At 38.3% G+C, this 17,973-nt stretch overlaps 1 protein-coding gene across 1 annotated transcript in view; it reads right to left on the minus strand.

The window, feature by feature from the left end:
• ICOS (inducible T cell costimulator) overlaps positions 1-3,560 on the minus strand; it is a 31,978-nt gene extending 28,418 nt beyond the window's left edge. The window contains exon 1 of the mRNA XM_007520477.2: positions 3,466-3,560. Within this exon, the coding sequence (XP_007520539.2) occupies positions 3,466-3,523 (58 nt within the window). The 5' untranslated portion in view covers positions 3,524-3,560. The remainder of the gene's footprint in view (positions 1-3,465) is intronic.
• Positions 3,561-17,973: the final 14,413 nt, after the last annotated feature.

Genomic DNA, 17,973 nt, shown 5'->3' on the forward strand with positions numbered 1-17,973 from the left:
AGTTGCAGATGCTACCATGACATCAGCCTGACTTCCCTGTACAGACAACCTCACCAATGTACCCTGGAACCCCAAACTCTCTAGAGCCCTGCCCCACTAGGGAAAGATAGAAACAGGCTGGGTTCCCCAGAGACACACCCTACTAGGGAAAGAGAGAGGCAGACTGGGAGTATGGACCAACCAGTCAACGCCCATGTTCAGCGGGGAAGCAATTACAGAAGCCAGACCTTCCACCTTCTGCAACCCACAACGACCCTGGGTCCATGCTCCCAGAGGGATGGAGAATGGGAAAGCTATCAGGGGAGGGGGTGGGATATGGAGATTGGGTGGTGGGAATTGTGTGGAGTTGTACCCCTCCTGGAGTTGTACAAAACCCTGTGGTTTTGTTGATTAATCCTTTCTTAAATTAAAAAAAAAAAAAAAAAAGGATCTAAAAAAAAAAAAGAAAGAAAAAAGAAACAGGCTGGGAGTATGGATCCACTTGCCAACACCCATGGTCAGTAGAGAAGCAATTACAGAAGCCAGACGTTCTACCTTCTGCACCCCATAATGATCCTGGGTCCATGCTCCCAAAGAGATAAAGAATAGGAAAGCTTCCAATGGAGGTGGTAGGATGTGGAATTATGGTAGTGGGAATTGCGTGGAATTGTACCCCTCTTATACTATGGTCTTGTCGATAATTTTTATTTTATAAATAAATTTTAAAATATTTTAAAATGAGCCTGGGTTTTATCCTACCAGCTCCTTCTCACAATACATTGTGAAATATGCCCATATACCAAACACCACATGACATAAGTAATTGCTTGCAAATTCAGCTTAGTATAATCAGGATTCATTGGGTCACTTGCTGATTCCCGTAACTCATAAGGTCTAAAGAGAGTGCCTCTTAAATTCAGTTACAAGATCCCATTTTTCCTTAGGCCCCTTTGCAATGAGAACACTCCTATAGTTTCAGAATCATTAAAAGACAACTACATTGTTAAATTTTACACCCAAAGCAATAGGAAATTGGGAACTGTGGTGATTTCTAGCATCTTAAGTCACTAACCAAATACAAAAACTGATAAAAAATTTCTCTCTTTTGAGACAGATGTTACATTGCTACTACTTCAATATTATGTAGGAAGAATGTGGATATCAAAGTCAGACACTTGAGTTCTAATGTTCATTCTGTCACCAGTTACTTTGTAACATATAACATAGCCTTGCCTGATCTGAGATTATTCAAACATTAACCAAGAATAAAAACATCTACTCTTTAAGGAAAAAAGACCTACTGAATTAGCAGGGTTAAAATGTCTGCCAACAACAACAACAACAAAAAGCTTACATGTGTTTATACAGAGTTAAGTTTGACTCTGCTTTTAGAGCTTTTGAAGAAGAGCTTCAAGATAAAGGAATGCTGGTGATGATTACCAGCATATTAACACTTACCTTTCAGTCTTATATGGCATTGTTTTCCATGTAATGAGAGTGAACAGAAACCTTATTCAATTAAAATCCAAATAAACAGTATTATAGAAATATGTATTCTTTAGCTTATCGTAGAACCTGTAAAGCTTCCTTCTACAGTGGGTCTGTTCTTACAGGAAAATAACACCACTGTTATATTCATATCTTCTGATAATATTAACACCACTAAAAATGCCCAAGTTAGTTTGACAAATGTTGGTATGCTTTTCTAGCTGTACGTACAAATCTTCCTTTTTTTTTTTTTAAAGATTTTATTTACTCATTCATGAAGCTAGAAGGAGAGAGAGAGAGAAAGATCCAGACATCACTCTGGTACATGTGCTGCCGGGGATTGAAATCAGGACCTCATGATTGAGAATCCAATGCTTCATCCACTGCGCCACCTCCTGGACCACCAAACAAATCTTTCAATTACCCAAACCAATATTCTTATAAGAAAGCTCCACATTTTTAACACAGCCACAAAGCCTGAATGCTCTGGTCTCTGCTTTATTTCTAACACCATCTAACACCATCCCAGACCATTCTTTGAGTCCAGATATATTGCCTTCCCACTTTCCTGACCTTACTTCATTGACTTCAACCAGATCATTGCTTTTACTCTTTTCATGATATGACATGTTCTTCCCCATCCTGACACCATTGTTCCCATTTACTCCTAGCTGTCCTTCAACTCTAAGCTCAACTTCACTTCCACAGGAAAGACTTTGATGGACCCCCACATCATGATCCCATCTCTATGCCCACACAGTCTTACTTTCTGATTACACTGCATCATAAAATTGAGTTCTGCCTATGATTGTTATTAATTCATTGGATTATCTGATTGATATCTCCCTCCCAAAGTTCAGTTAGCTTCTTGACAGCAGGAAATGACCTGGTCCTGCTCCTCATTGTAGGTACAGCAGCAAGCACATTACTTTCCACATAGTAAGAGTTTGATGCTGTATGAATGAATGAGTGAATAGGTAAATTAATAAATGCCAACTCTGATTCATTCATTATTGGTGCTGTAACAGGACTTGACTGGGTTGTAGAAAAGGCATAGTTCAACACTGATCTTTCCATCAGACTTACTATAAGTAGACATTAATTCTTAACTTATCTTATTATAGTTAATAACAGTTGAGTTGGATTGAGCTACCCAAGACCAAGATTTGACAAGTCTGCTTTTTGTCTGGTTTTCAATTTTAATTGTTTATTTCTTTGTACTGATGCAAAATGTTTTCTAGATAAGATTATGCCACTAAAGTTTTGCTTCCCTTTTATGGTAAATATATGTACCCAATTTAGTACAATTTCACTTTGCTTTTCCCAACTTCAGAAGCATAACTCAGAGATAAATAAAATGAGTACTAAAATATACAAAATGAGAAGGAAAGATATACTAATTTAACTGTAAGTGGTATTATTCAAAATTGTTCAACTATAGTTTGATATATACCAATAAGAGAAATACTTTAGGACATTGGGATGTTTCTAAATGTCTACAGGTACTAGAGAGTATAATTCTCTCATCTTTACATATAGTTCCCTAAAATTTAGTGCTGAATAAAGTCTATAGCAGCCTGACATCAGACCACCCAAATAAGATTAAAATCTAAATTCTTCTTTTCAAGGCTTTCCATTTTACTTTTCCAAGAAGACTTTCCTAACATAAATGCCAGGTTGACACAAGATATTTTGCCTTTCATCTTTCCCTGGAAATGGTCAGTCACCCTTCTACTTTATCACCAAGAAATAACTCCAAGAAATTCATGTAAAAATGAAACATTTTTTCTCTATCTTAAAAAAGTATTCAAGACAGCAGTGTAAGCTCAATGCTATGAGAAGCAGCATAAGTAACCAATGCCCTTAGCCATGAGTTTGGGCTTTTTAGCTCTTGGTCCTACTTTTAAATAAAGTCCCAACTATTTTTTTCCAACTTTGATTGTTCCCAATGTTCACTTGAATTATAACTTAATAAGAAATGCCCATTAGGTTACTTACCTGTTAGAACTTCAACTTGGAAGAAGACAAGAAATAAATACCAAAGGTTTGACTTCATGTTTGCCAGAAACAGACAAAAATACACTCCTTCCCTGTTCAAGCTGACACCAAAGTCATGTTCTCAGTTTGTTTTCTATTTTCTGGAAAGGAAGTGGTTTTCTGAGGGGGTGGAAGTAGTGTCACACTTACCATCAACTCAAAGAGCTGTCTCTTAATTGATGTCAATGGCTACATGAGAGGCATTACTGCTTATAGGGATTAAGCATATCCATAGCTGCTGATGACTTTGAAAACAGAGAAAAACATCACTTTTCTTCTGGGTCCCATGAAGACAAAGGGCTCTGGGGAAGGATTGGAAGGAGTTGGGAGGAACAGAGATGGGACTGGGCTTTGAGGTCCCACATAGTAGTAGTGAGGAATGATCTAGCTTGGGAGTGAGAGTTTTCTTCAGGCACCATCATGGGGAGACAAGAAGAGAAACTGTACCCACGTGTCAACAACTATACTGGGTCCCTCATCCCCAATAAAGAAAAAATATTACAAAAAATAGAAGTGTCAATGGCAAGTTTTCATAACCACTCTTCTTCAATCCACTGATAACTATAGCAGGTAATAAGATCTAAAAGGCAGCATTGTGTATAACAATACATTTTGACACCCTTCATTCATTCTTTCTCTCTTTCTTTCTTTCTTTCTTTCTTTCTCCTTCCTTTCTTTCTTTCTTTTTTCCTGCTACTAAGGTTATTGCTGAGGCTGGGTGCCAGCATTAGAAATCACAGCTCCAGGCAGCCATTTTTTTCCTTTCTATTTTTATTTTAATTGTATATGACAGAGAGAAATTGAGATAGGAGGGGGAGATAGAGACACTTGCAGGCCTACTTCACTACTCTTGAAGCATCCCCAGTGCAGTTGGGGGTTGGGGACTAGAACCCAGGTCCTTGTGCACAGTAATATGTATACTTAACCAGGTGCATCACCACCCAGCTCCCTTAATTTTGACGTATTTCTATCTTGGCATTTTCTCCAGAGAGAGAGATTCCTTGAAAAAAGAACAAGAAACAAATGAAAATATTCCAGAAATTGAATTAAAGATACCTGAAAATAAAGCAACATAGGAAACTAAGAAATAAATTTCCAAATGATTGAGGTAGTTTTAATCTAACTTAAATCCTCTCTGCATCTTTAAGAAGTTTATACTTTTACAAAAGTACAGAAACCAAGAAGTCTGTACATTCAGCCTCAAATGACAACAAGAGTGCTGTAAAACCTATTGATGATTTCTCTGTCCTCACAGGGGGAAAACAAGATGACAAAAAAAAAAAAGAACCAAAATAGTAAAATAAATTATTAGACTTATAGGTGCATAGATGTTTTGTGTGAAATAATGTGTCTTTATTCAAAACTAAAGGTAATGTGAAATAAATTTAATATATAGTATAATTGATGTAGCTAGTATTAATATATTTACATTGTCTAACAAGCATTTGCATAAATTATTTGTGCATATATATTTATATTTTGTTTTTTATTTTGATATTTTATTTATTTATTATGGGATAGATACAGAGAGAAATTGAAAGGGAAGGGAGAGCTAGAAAGACCCCTGCATCCCTCCTTCATTACTTGTGAAGCTTTCCCACTGCAAGTGGGGAGCCAAGGGCTTGAACCCTGGTACTTGAGCACTGTAATGTGTAAGCTTAACCAGGTGCGCCACTGCCTGACCCCTGTATTTATATTATACACTTATTGATTTAATCCTCTCAGTCAACCTTTGGATGGGAACTACTAATTTTCTCATTTTACAGGTAAGAAAGACTGAAGCACAGAGTGATAAAGTGTCTGACACATGGCATATAGTTAAAAGGTGGTAATGTTAGGCTTTGGAGAGTTTGACCTAAGGGCTTCCCTTTTAATTATAATGAGAACCAATCATACTAAGGTAATCTGAGCCAGAGGTCTGAACCAACTTCTGAAATGTTGGGTCTAGGCTGTTTTTCTAGAGAGTGGCAAGCCACCTCTCAGTCAGCAGAAATGATACCCATGTGAGAATCTCTGAAGTCAACTGGACAGGGTAGCGAGGGTGTCAGGCCCAAAAATGTTCCCAAGTTAAGGTAGGATTGATCTTGCAGGGATTTCCCTAAACTGGGGATGGGGGACTTCTCCTGAACAATTCTTTTTTTAGGACTACTAGGTTTAAGACAAAGTTTAAATCTCAGATAAACTCTACACAAACAGACTTCATTTTACAATTTAAGTCAAGACAATCTGATTTTATTGAGGTGGTGTGGAATTAACATTACAGCAATACCACTAGAAAGGTCAGTAAGTAATATGGGCAGGTGAGAGATGGGTCTAAACCACATAAGTTTTAGGTTCTTTATCTAATTGGAGGAAGGGAGGCGCATCTTCTCTGGATTAAACACCTCCCCACCCCACCCTGGCAGTCCTCATTTTTAGACACAGGATAGAATCCAGAAAACAGAGTTCAGTGTAATTCAGCATTAAATATGTACCATATTTCAGAGGCATGGTATCAGGACTACCTGTCAATTTTAATTGAGGCAAGGCCTCTCGCACAGCCAGATCTTTACCTCTGCCTTCCATATGTCTGCTTTGTGATGCTAACCTAAATCACTTTCCTGTCCTCATCCGCATCATTGGTTATGCTGCTCCACATCTGGGCCTCCACCTTTTCACCAGCTGGAATCATTACAGTGTCGATGCACGTTACACCTTGATCTGTCCAGATCAGCATTACAACAACAGGGCATTTAACCCTGGATCTCCACAGTGATTGATTGGAAGTGTTAGGCTAGCCTGAGCAATAAATAAGGACTGTCACTGGGCCATTGGGAACTTGTGACCCTTGTCCCTTTTCTTTTCTTTGTGCCTTTTGCTAGCACCAAGAGGAAAAGTTTCCAGATCTGCTGGAGTCCTTTTCTTCTGACAGAAAGAGGGGCACCACAGATAAGTGACTTTCTCTAACCTGCGCATGGTCTAGCTTTAAACCTGAATATGGAGAGCTTTTTCTTTCATTTGGTTGGTACAAGTTCCCACTAATCCTAGAGTTCAGCTACAGTTAAGCAGAAGCAAATAGAATGGGAATCTAATAAGAAATGGTTATTGAATACATAAGTGTGTTTTCACATGGAGTATCTCTTTTTTTTTATGCCAACTTAGTGCCTTCATAGGATCCCCCCCCCCCTTATTTGATAGGGTAGAGAGAAATTGAGGAGGGGGAGGGAGGTAGGGAAAGCGAAAGAGAGATACCTGCAGCACTTGCTTCACCACTTGTGAGGCTTCCCCCCTGAAGGTGGGGACTAGGAACGTGAACCTGGGACCTTGAGCATAGTGGCACGTGCTCAAGCAGGCATGCTATATCCCAGCCCCTTCATTTGGTTCTCACAACTGCTCTTCGAGGTAGATCTTCTTCCGAAGTAGGGAAAGTAAATTATCACATTCAGATAAGGAAGCTCTAAATTCCACTCTCCTAATAACAATACATGATGGGTTTCATTTATTTGGCCCAAATTTTTTGATAATAAGAATTTTTTTTTTAGTCTCAGAGTTTGGTAGAAGAAAAGCTCTAGTTCCAAAATATTCTAATGCAAATGATATTTCCTTTTAAATATAATTAAGTATGACATATTGAACCAAAGTAAAAGACTTTGGGGTGGTGGGGAAGGCTCAGGTCTTGGAACAGGGTGGCAGAGGACCTAGTGGAGGTTGTATTGTTGTGTGGAAAACTGGAAAATGTTATGCATGTACAAACTATGTATTTTACTGTCGACTGTAAAACATTAATCCCTCAATAAAGAAATTTTAAAAATAGTTAAATGCAGTATTTTCTTTTTTTATCATTTTATTATGATAAAAGCAGTGGTTTACAGGACAGTTACTGACACAAGGGTACAGTTTTCCATCTTCCCATGATAGGAGTCTGCACACCACTCCCACCACCCAATTCTCTCTTCACCACTGTGCACAGGATACCCAGAGCTTCCCAGCCCCCACACCCAGTCCAGAGTCCTTAGCTTTACTGCAATGCAACAGACCAAATGCTTTCTGTTTCAAGGAGAGAAAAGCTGCAGAAGTTATTGTTAGATTCAGCCTTAGTTCAGCTGTATGTGTACATTTTTATTTGATATGAATCTGCTTACTCTTATACTACCACCACACATCTTTGTAAAGCTTTTGCTGGTACTTCGTCTTAAAGCAAAGCAGACTTTACTTCTATGTAAACAGCACCTAATGTCTAAGACCCAGATATGTGATCTTCCCTTGCCTCTGCTTCTCAACAATCTAGGTTAAGATAGCAAGTATCCGTGGTTTTAAATATTCAGATTTACTTTTCATGTGCCTGGAAAATAAACTGGGCAAAAAAATTTCCATTCACCACACAGGAAGTACTTTATGTTTGCTTTTCTTCTTCTTTTTCATTCCGTGACTTAAGAGAGTTTTGATTTGTGCATAGAGATGCCACTGGCTAGGGTGGGGGAATGGAAAGTCTGTTACATTAAAAGTAGAATGTTTATTTCTTGCCTTGCAGGCTAACTTTTCTGAAGTTTCACCTGTCAGTATCTTTCTTTTGCTTTGTTCGAAACTGACTGAGAGTAACATTTGCATGTGGAGAGAAGCCCACTCACCAGGGTGATGGAGTCCAAACAACAGACTTCAACAGCATGGCCCCAGAGTATCTATGTCTCCCCTAACCTTAGTTTCATCTTTCCCATTTGAAACGGGGGAAAAAGCTGTAATAGAAATGATCCTCCTGATCAAAATCCTTTCTTTCGTGACATTGCTTACACTGTGCTGATAGGTATGATACCCATCAGCCACTTAACTAACCAAGAGCCCTGCAGTCAGGCCAGTCCTTCTCACTCTTCACTAAAGATCTCTACTGTATTGCATCTCTGCTGTCTGCCCTGTCTTTTTTTAAAAAAAAAATTTAATTTAATTTACTAATAAAATAAAAAATAGAAAATATCAACAAAACTGTAGGATAAGAGGGGTAAAATTCCACACATTTAACATATAAAGCCAAACAAGTTGTTGACTAATCATGAACCTAAAGACTGGAGTAGTGCAGATGAAGAGTTGGGGGGGGGGGGGGGAATCTGTTCTGTAGATAGCTAGTAAGCATATTTTGGTGATATGTTAATTCTCTTTTCAGCCACCAGGTTCCAGATGCTAGCATGATGCCAACCAGACTTCCCTGGACAGACAACCCCACCAATATGTCCTGGAGATACACTTCCCCAGAACCCTACCCCACTAATGAAAGAGAGAAGCAGATTGGTAATATGGATCGACCTGTCAATGCCCATATTCATTGGGGAAGCAATTACAGAAGCCAGATCTTCCATCTTCTGCATCCCACAATGACCTTGGGTCCATACTCCCAGAGGGTTAAAGAATAGGGAAGCTATCAAGGGAGGGGATGTAATACAGAGTTCTGGTAATGGGAATCGTGTGGAGTTGTACCCTTCTTATACTATGGTTTGTCAGTGTTTCCTTTTTTTTATTTTATTTTTTTATATTTATTTTCCCTTTTGTTGCCCTTGTTGTTTTTTACTGTTGTTGTAGTTATTGTTGTTGTTATTGTTGCCGTCACTGTTAGGTAGGGCAGAGAGAAATGGAGAGAGGAGGGGAAAAAAAAAAGAGGGAGAGAGAAAGACAGACACCTGCAGACCAGCTTCACTGCCTGTGAAGCAACACCCCTGCAAGTGGGGAGCTGGGGACTGGAACCATGATCCTTGTGCTTCGCGTCATGTGCACTTAATCTGCTGCGCTACTGCCCGACTCCCTAGTGTTTCCATTTTTATAAATAAATTTTTTAAAAAAGCAAAAAAAAAAAATCCACACATTTCCTACTACCAGGGTTTCATATTCCATCCACTGAAAGCTTTCCTATTCTTAATCCCTCTGGGAGCATGGACCCAGGGTCATTATGGGGTGCAGAAGGTGGAAGGTCTGGATTTTGTAATTGCTTCCCCGCTGAATACGGACGTTGACAGATGAATGCCCTGTCTTTTTTATCCCCTTTTTTGACAAGGCCTCTCTTATCTTCTCTTTTGAGATCAGGCCTGTAGTATATCTCTCCTTTCTGTCCTCACTCTCAGCCCCTTTCAGTCTGCCTTCATGTTAAAGTCAGAGTAATCTCAGTAAAATGTGAATCTAATTCATCTGTGTTTGCCTTTATACTGGCATCCTGTGGCTTATAGATAAGGCCCAAACTTCTTACAAGTGCTTTCATGACAGGCTTCAAATCTGCTTTATCTCTCCTTCTTCCTCTTCTTCTCCCTCTCCTTCTCCTCCTCCTTCTTCTTCTCTTATTTTTTTCCCCTGCACCAAATGTTTCAGCCAAATTGAATTCTCAGAGTGAACTCTTCCAGGAGGCCCTTGCCCCCACTTTCCCTGTTCACCACTCCTGGTCTGATTTATTTTTTTTTTTTTATTTTTTTTTGATATTTTTATTTTATTTATTTATTCCCTTTTGTTGCCCTTGTTGTTTTATTGTTGTAGTTATTATTGTTGTTGTCGTTGTTGGATAGGACAGAGAGAAATGGAGAGAGGAGGGGAAGACAGAGAGAGGGAGAGAAAGATAGACACCTGCAGACCTGCTTCACCACCTGTGAAGCGACTCCCCTGCAGGTGGGGAACCGGGGTTCGAACTGGGATCCTTATGCCGGTCCTTGTGCTTTGCGCCACCTGCGCTTAACCCGCTGCACTACAGCCCGACTCCCCCCTGGTTTGATTTCTTCTGCAGATATCCTACTATTCTTCAAGCTTTTGTTTACACACCCAATAATTTATCAAGGAAGGAAGCCTTTCTTGGTCCATTCACTATCCAAATACTTTTGTATCTAATGTCTACTCAATTCCTTTCCAGCAACCTCCTTCAACTACTCTGTACACCCCATCTACAACTCCACACACTGTTGGAATAGTCTACTTGCTCTCTTGCAGACACTACAATTCAGTGAGCAGCATCTAAACACTGCCAAAAGCTACCTTCTTTGATCCATAGCTACAATACCTATTATAGTTCCTGAGGTATATTATGTTGGGTTGTCAGAAAAGTCATGGTGTATTTTTCTATTTTTTTCTATGGTTCTCCAGCTAAAGTGCATCATGACTTTTCCAACAAACTAATAGATACTCTATAACTATTTGTTGAATGAATGAGTGGTCAAAAATACTTAACTTTCATTTATTTATTTTATTTAATAAGACAGAGAAATCAAGAGCAAAGGGGGGAGATAGAGAAAGAGAGATACTTGCAGCACTGCTTCACCACTTATGAAGCTACACACACACACACCACACAGGTGGAGACTGGTGGTTTGAACTTGAGTCCTTGCAAATGCTCATGTGCACTCTCAACTGGGTGCACTACTGCCTGGTCCTGAGTACTTGGCTTTTAAGGGAGTTACTATATTAGGAACAGTCACTGATTACAACTTTGACCCTTGCCTCACAATATAAGGGCAGGAAAATTATCAAGATGTGTTTGTATTTCACACTGAAATTAATTCAATAAATATAATCAATGTGATTAATCTCTTATCTGATTATCTGTTACAATCATCCCCAATCTTCAAGCAAATGAGCATTTTTATTTTGATAGCCACATAATGTTTCCTATTTAAAACTTACTAGTTAATCTACAAAGCTCAAAAACTTAATTGCACATTTTGAAAAGGTCACAGTTTAAGATGGGTCTAAGAAGTAATAATACTTTTTAACAACAACAAAAAATGCTTCATAAATCACTTTGGCACCAAGGTCTTCATGCCAGCACTCAAAACATGGTATAGTCACTTCCACAGTCCTATCCTAGTTGCTTCTCTTCTGATTATAAACATGTTACAATCTCCCCAAATACTGAGGCATACACATTTTCTCAAGCCTCACAATTCCTGCCATGCATTTCTTTCTCAAAAAAAGAGAAGTCCTGGCCCTATCTCTACTCTTCCCTGAGTTTTAGGCATCCCTCCCCTACCGTAGATCGATCTCTGTCTCTATCCTTTTGTCGAAACTGCCTACTCTGGACTTATCCCTGAATGTTATGTTGTCAACTCCAACAAGTGATCTCTGTCCTTTCATCCTTAACCTCTTGAAAGCATCTAATGCTATATTTACTTTATATTGAAATTACATTTGCATTATTTTCAAACTGCATTACCCATTCCTGTTTGAGTATATTATAACTATGTGTGTCTGCTTATTTGGGGCTACTTTGCATGTCTCTGATCTGTTTTCTGATGAATAAAGTTTCTCATAAGGAAACCCTAACACTTCTAATCTCAACCCACACTTAATCAAAACCCCTTGTGACATCCATGCATAAATAATCCCTCTCAAAAAAGTGAAGACTACAAAAGCTAGATAAGGGCAAGAGACCAACATACTTCAATAATGGCTCTTTGGTCACTACCAGGCCACCCCATTACCTGGGGCCCTAGTCAGGGAGTCCTGGGATTCCCACGCAGACATGATGGGCCTAGACCTCTAACAGATCCCTCTCTCCACTGTCACTTGTCATCTCCATCAGGAACAACATAGTGTACCCCTTTGTGGGCCCCTATAGGACCTTGCCTTCAGTGTTAATCAGTAATGGTAGGGACAGCCCCATTCTCCAAAGGGAGGTTGGTCAACATACTTTAAAATTTGAGGAAGATGGGTCCTGAAATTTATGCAGCCTGGAATGTTCCTAGCCATGAATACAGAATGTGAGCTCAGACCTACAGGGATGCTCCTATGACTAATATGGACCCCAGATCAAATGAAAGGATTAACAGTTAACAATTTTTAAATACTTTTCTCATATTTGGGAGCTAGTCTCTTCCATGATTCAGCTTTCTAGTCCTATTTCCAACTATGACATTATCTCCCCAGACAATAACCTGGGTCTACCTACATGTTAACTCCCAGGCTTAGGCAAAAAAAAAAAAAAAAACTAGTAAAGTTATGGGCCCCTTGGAATATACCTAAAATAGACCTACTAGCTTTTTTCCAGAATGAAGACCCCAAATCTCATCTGCAATATTCTTGCCTTTAGGTTCCTGATTGTTTAACAATTTGTTCTGTTTTATATCTTAACGTTTTTTCAGCCACCAGGTTACAGATGTTACCATGACACCAACCTGACCTCCCAGGCAGATGACCCCACCAATGTTTCCTGGAACCTCACCTCCCCAGAGCCCTACCCCACTAGGGAAAGAGAGAAACAAGCCGGGAGTATGGTTCAACCTTTCAATGCCCATGTTCAGCAGGGAAGCAATTACAGAAGCCAGACCTTCCACCTTCTGCACCCCATAATGACCCTGGGTCCATACTCTCAGAGGGTTAAAGAATAGGAAAGCTTTTAAGGGAGGGGTGGGATAAGGAGCTCTGGCATGAGAATTTTGTGGCATTGTACTCCTCTTATCCTATGGTCTTGTAAATATTTCTATTTTATAAATAAATTTAAAATAATAATAATTCCTCTCGTTTATTCTCATATTAGGACTTCATTATTTTTGTAATTCTTCTCATCCTAAATGTTGACAGAATGTCACTTGTTCAGTGAAATATTAAATGAGATAAAATACCAGCACTATTTATTTTGTATGACTCTTAACCTGATTCTGAAAATGATTCTATGTTTTAATTCATAGTAGGACTTTTGAAATAAATAAATACATATTTTTTCCAAAAAAAAAAAAAAAAACACTAAAGCTCAAAGACTCACAAACCTACATGCACACAGGGCCAGGCAGAAAGACAAATGTATGAGATAAGAGCTGGCATAAGGCAATAGGGAATGAGAGACAATTAATCAGATTTCTCTATCCTTGTCTCTCTGTCTCTCTCTCTCCCCCGCTCCTCCATATATATAGTCACAAATAACTACAGTCTAGTTTTTGTGGGAAAATACCAATTTAAAATGCAGTGAGTTACACAGTAATACTGTGGGAGGAGTGGGTGAGTTAGCATAAAGGTTAAGCAAAACACTTTCGTGTCTGTGTCTGAGACTCTGAGGACCCAGGTTCAGTCCTCCTCTGCAGTACCATCAGCCAGAGCTAAGCAGTGCTCTGGTAAAAAATAATAATTAATTAATTATAAACACTATGTGATATCCAGTTTGAACTAGGACTATCATTTCTAACTTCTATTCTAAAGGACAAGGTTCACTTGACAATATGTATGCACATATTCAAATTAAGTAAAAAAAGAAAACCCTCTTTATAACTACCTCCTTCATGTGGCTTCTGTGTGGCCCTGAGAAAGACACTTAATTTCTCTGGAAAAAAAAAAAAAAAACCTCAATTATAATTTCATGAGGGTCAAAAGGTAGTAGATATGAAAACACTTAAAATTTTTACACAATACCAAATAATTTAGTTATTATAATTTTAAATGTTCATGACTACTTATTTTTACATTTTAAAAAATGTCACATATATGGACTCATCTTGGATTTTTATACACAGGATTAATATTAGCATCCCCTTTTTCAGAATCAATAACCCCCTCTTAATATAATATTTATTTAAATTAATATTTAATAACTGTTTCCTAGTAATTGATATGGAAGATAAATCCATAATAAATGGAATGGTAAACACATTCCATTTTTAAGCGGTTACTTTTTTTCCCCCATTCCTTTCTTCCTTTCTTCCTTTCTTCCTTTCTTCCTTTCTTCCTTCCTTTCTTTCTTTCTTTCTTCCTTTCTTTCTTTCTCTGGAAGTACTATTAGCCTTAATGTTTTAAGAGTAAGAATATTATCTTATCTGATTCCTTTTAGAACCTACACCAAGGGACTCTGGTAGGCTAGAGAAAAATTCTGAAATTTAGAAAATACAATAGAGTTTAAATCAAAGTGCATCAGGGTTTAGAGGGTGTGTTTTCTGTGAATGGATGACACCTACTGGTATAAGCTTAAAAAATGTCTTTTTTTTTTAAGTGGTAAAAAATAAACATTCATCTGTTAAGGAAAGGAGAAGAAAACCACATCCAGCAGAGTATAAAACTCTGTCAGAGGCACACATCAAGAAAATATTCATTTTACAGCATGTAAAATAAGAAGCCAATACGCGTATATTTGTATGTATGTGAATGTGTGTATGTCTATGAATTTTTGGTTTGTTTTTTATGTAAAATTTATAAAGAAAGACACAGAAAGTGCTACATAGGAAAAAATGAAAGAGTGGGTACCAGAGTATTCCTTTATTAACTTCCTAGTACTACAAGGGCTCTGCTTTTGTTTTTCGTCACTTCTGAAATTTTCTTCTATGACCATGTATCAGTGTCATAACAGGAAAAAATCATTTCATATGCAACAGTTTCTTCTCTCATAAAAGTTTTATGGAATGAATTTATGCATGGAGAAGCAAAAGAGATTAATTAGATTACAGATCTTTTTAATCTCAATTTATTAGAGGGTTAAAGTTTACAACACAGCTGTTGACACATAGGTACAATTCCCCATCACCCCCATGATAGATGCTTGCAAAACACTCTCACCCTCAACTTAGGTCCTTTTACCCATCATGCACCAAGATCCCCAAAGCCCCTCAGGCCCTCCCTCCCCTTCTTTCCCAGAGTCTTTTGCTTTAGTGCAATAAAGTGAAACCAATCCAAGTTTTATTTTGTGTTTTCCCTTCCTGTCCTTGTTTCTTAAGTTCTACCTATGAGTGAGATCACCCATATTCATCCTTCCCTTTTTGGCTTATCTCAGTGTTCTCTCTTCAAACTCCATTCAAAATAAGGGGAAGGGGATTACTTCATCATTTTTAACAGCTGAGATATTTTTTTAATGAAAGAGACCAGAAGGCCATTCAAATCTGACCTATCTTGTGTGATGTAATGAACTTAACACCTTATATATGCAAGCTTTGTGCTCTAATGTTAAGCTTTCTCCCAGAATAATGATTTATTTATTGGGCTGGGAAAACAGCATGATGGTTATGCAAAAGGTTTTCATGCCTGAAGCTCTGAGGTCCCAGGTTCAGTCCCCAGCACCACCATAAGCCAGAGCTGTGGAGTGTTCAGTGTTCTGATCTATCTATCTCATTAAGATAAATAAAATATATAATTTTTAAAAGACACATTTATTTATTCTAAGCAATTTAGTATGACTTTAGAGTTTGTCCCAGTAAGATACATAGTTTTTCTTTAAAATAATTGTCTGTTGTCCTCTGGTTTTTCCAAGCAATTATAATCATCATAAAAATTTCATTATGTTCTCTGCATCTGAACTCCCCACTCCCTAAATTATATTAGAAGTTTGATTCAGTAAACTATTAAGTGTCCAGAACCCCCATCTGAGCACCAAGGTTCCAGTTTGAATCCCCAATTCCACCATAAGCCAGAGCTGAGTAGTGCTCTGGAAAATATATATGCCTCGGTGTGTTTTCCCTTTCTCTCTCTGTCTCTCACTCTAAATATATAGAATTTTAAAATTTCATTCATTCAGTTCCCTAAGGAAGTATTGTGGTGATTCATTTGATTGGCAGACACAGATTATAGCTAATCCTCATAAAATTGTTTTGGGTCACTGATGGATCACACTAACGTTAATGATTTAAGATCCCTACTGTCTGGTGGCATCCTAACATCATACTGCCTTGAGGTAGGCACATTTCATGTTTACTGCACCTCTTGAGAACAAAATTTTCTCCTGTACTTGATTTAACTTCATATTGTTTTTTGTGTGTGTTTTTTTTTAACCAGAGCACTGCTCAGCTCTGGCTTACTGTGGTGCGGGGATTGAACCTGGGACTTTGGAGCCTCAGGCTTGAGAGTCTCTTTGCATAACCATTATGGTATCTACCTTCCATAACTTCATATTGTTTTGATCATCATGACTTCTAAATGTGCCAGATCCACAGATAATGTGCCAATAGCAAGGCCCATCAAGTGATTTATAAGAAAATGAAATAGAAAGTGGCACAGGACCACAAAAGTAGAAATTCAGGAGCAGTTACTGCTCATCCCTCAGGCACATCCCATCCCACCTTTGCTGCAGTCCTGGAAAACAAGAATAAAGGGATGGAACCTACTAACTGGCCTGCTTCAACAAAAACTCCAGGAGGACATATATCAGATACGGGGACATTTCTAATGATGTGGATTAAAAGCCAAACACATGGACATTGGCAGGTCGATTCATACTCCCAGTCTGTCCCTAATTAAAGCAAATTCAATTTCTTTAACAAGAGGAAAAAAACACAAAGGCATATTTCTTTTTTAATATTTATTCCCTTTTGTTGCTCTTGTTTTGTTTTATTGTTATAGTTATTATTGTTGTCGAATTATTGTTGGATAAAACAGAGAGAAATGGAGAGAGGAGGGGAAGGGAGAGAGAGGGAGAGAAAGATAGACACCTGCAGACCTGCTTCACCGCCTGTGAAGCGACTCCTCTGGAGTTGGGGAGCCAGGGTCTCAAACCAGGATCCTTACTCAGGTCCTTGTGCTTTGTGCCACCTGCACTTAACCCGCTGCGCTACTGCCTGACTTCCACAAAGGCATATTTCTCAGAGCATTGTGATAATCAAGACCAAAGCAAAGGTTTTTCATGTTGAAAGAAACGGCTGAACCCAAATGCTATGCTGAATGTACTATTATCTCTGGATAATTTTAGGGACTTGGGAGTTGTGATTCTTTGCTTAATGTGAAAGCAAGTGGGAAGCCCGTTGGTGCTGATGTAAAGATAGCCGAAAATAATTGGGAAAGTCTAGATAAGCTGAGTGTGGAGGGATATTATCTGGCAGAGTGCATCTCCAATATGAAAGAAATCTCCATGTACTGGAAGTAGATGCCTGCAAACACCCCTTAGGAGACAAAGTCAGAGTCAAGTTTCAAGGACAGATCTCAGGCTTGCTTGAAGGCAATGATGGTGGCTACAAAGTGAAAAGCCTTTGTGGTCTGGCACTAAGAGAACACCAAGGCCATCAAGTAGAGTAAGTACTCATTTCCAGAGTTTTACAGGTACAATAAATAGTCATGAATGAACCAACATCAGTGAGAGAGCTCACCTGGAGAGGGAAGTGTCCTGCTTTGTTATGTGTGCAACCCAGGTTCCAGGTCCCAGGACCAAGTTGGAGGTGTTATAGAAACAGGAAGATTTTTGCTATAGTGTCTCTCTCAGTCTGCCTCTTTCTATCTGAAAAAGTTGATTTAAAGTAAGATGTGGTAGTGCCAAAAAAGAAAGTAAAAAATGATGGGATCAAAATAGTAACATAAAAGAAAAACTCAAAAGAAAAGAAATCATCTTACATTGATAAGCGCACCAAATAAATAAGTAAAAAGTCAATAGCTTTTTATATGTTAGGGAAACATGAATTACAGAAAGGTAAGGAGAAAAATAATAAAATATGTAATAGGTAACCAAAAGCCTATGAAACGAGTTGAGAAACACAAGAGATTTGAATAAATGAAAAAGCACATAAGACCACTGATTGGAAACACTAGGTGTTCTAAAAATATTAATTATCTCAAGATTAAATTATAACTGTAATA

Source organism: Erinaceus europaeus, chromosome 7 (assembly GCF_950295315.1).
Source record: "Erinaceus europaeus chromosome 7, mEriEur2.1, whole genome shotgun sequence".
Taxonomy (NCBI): Eukaryota; Metazoa; Chordata; class Mammalia; order Eulipotyphla; family Erinaceidae; genus Erinaceus; species Erinaceus europaeus.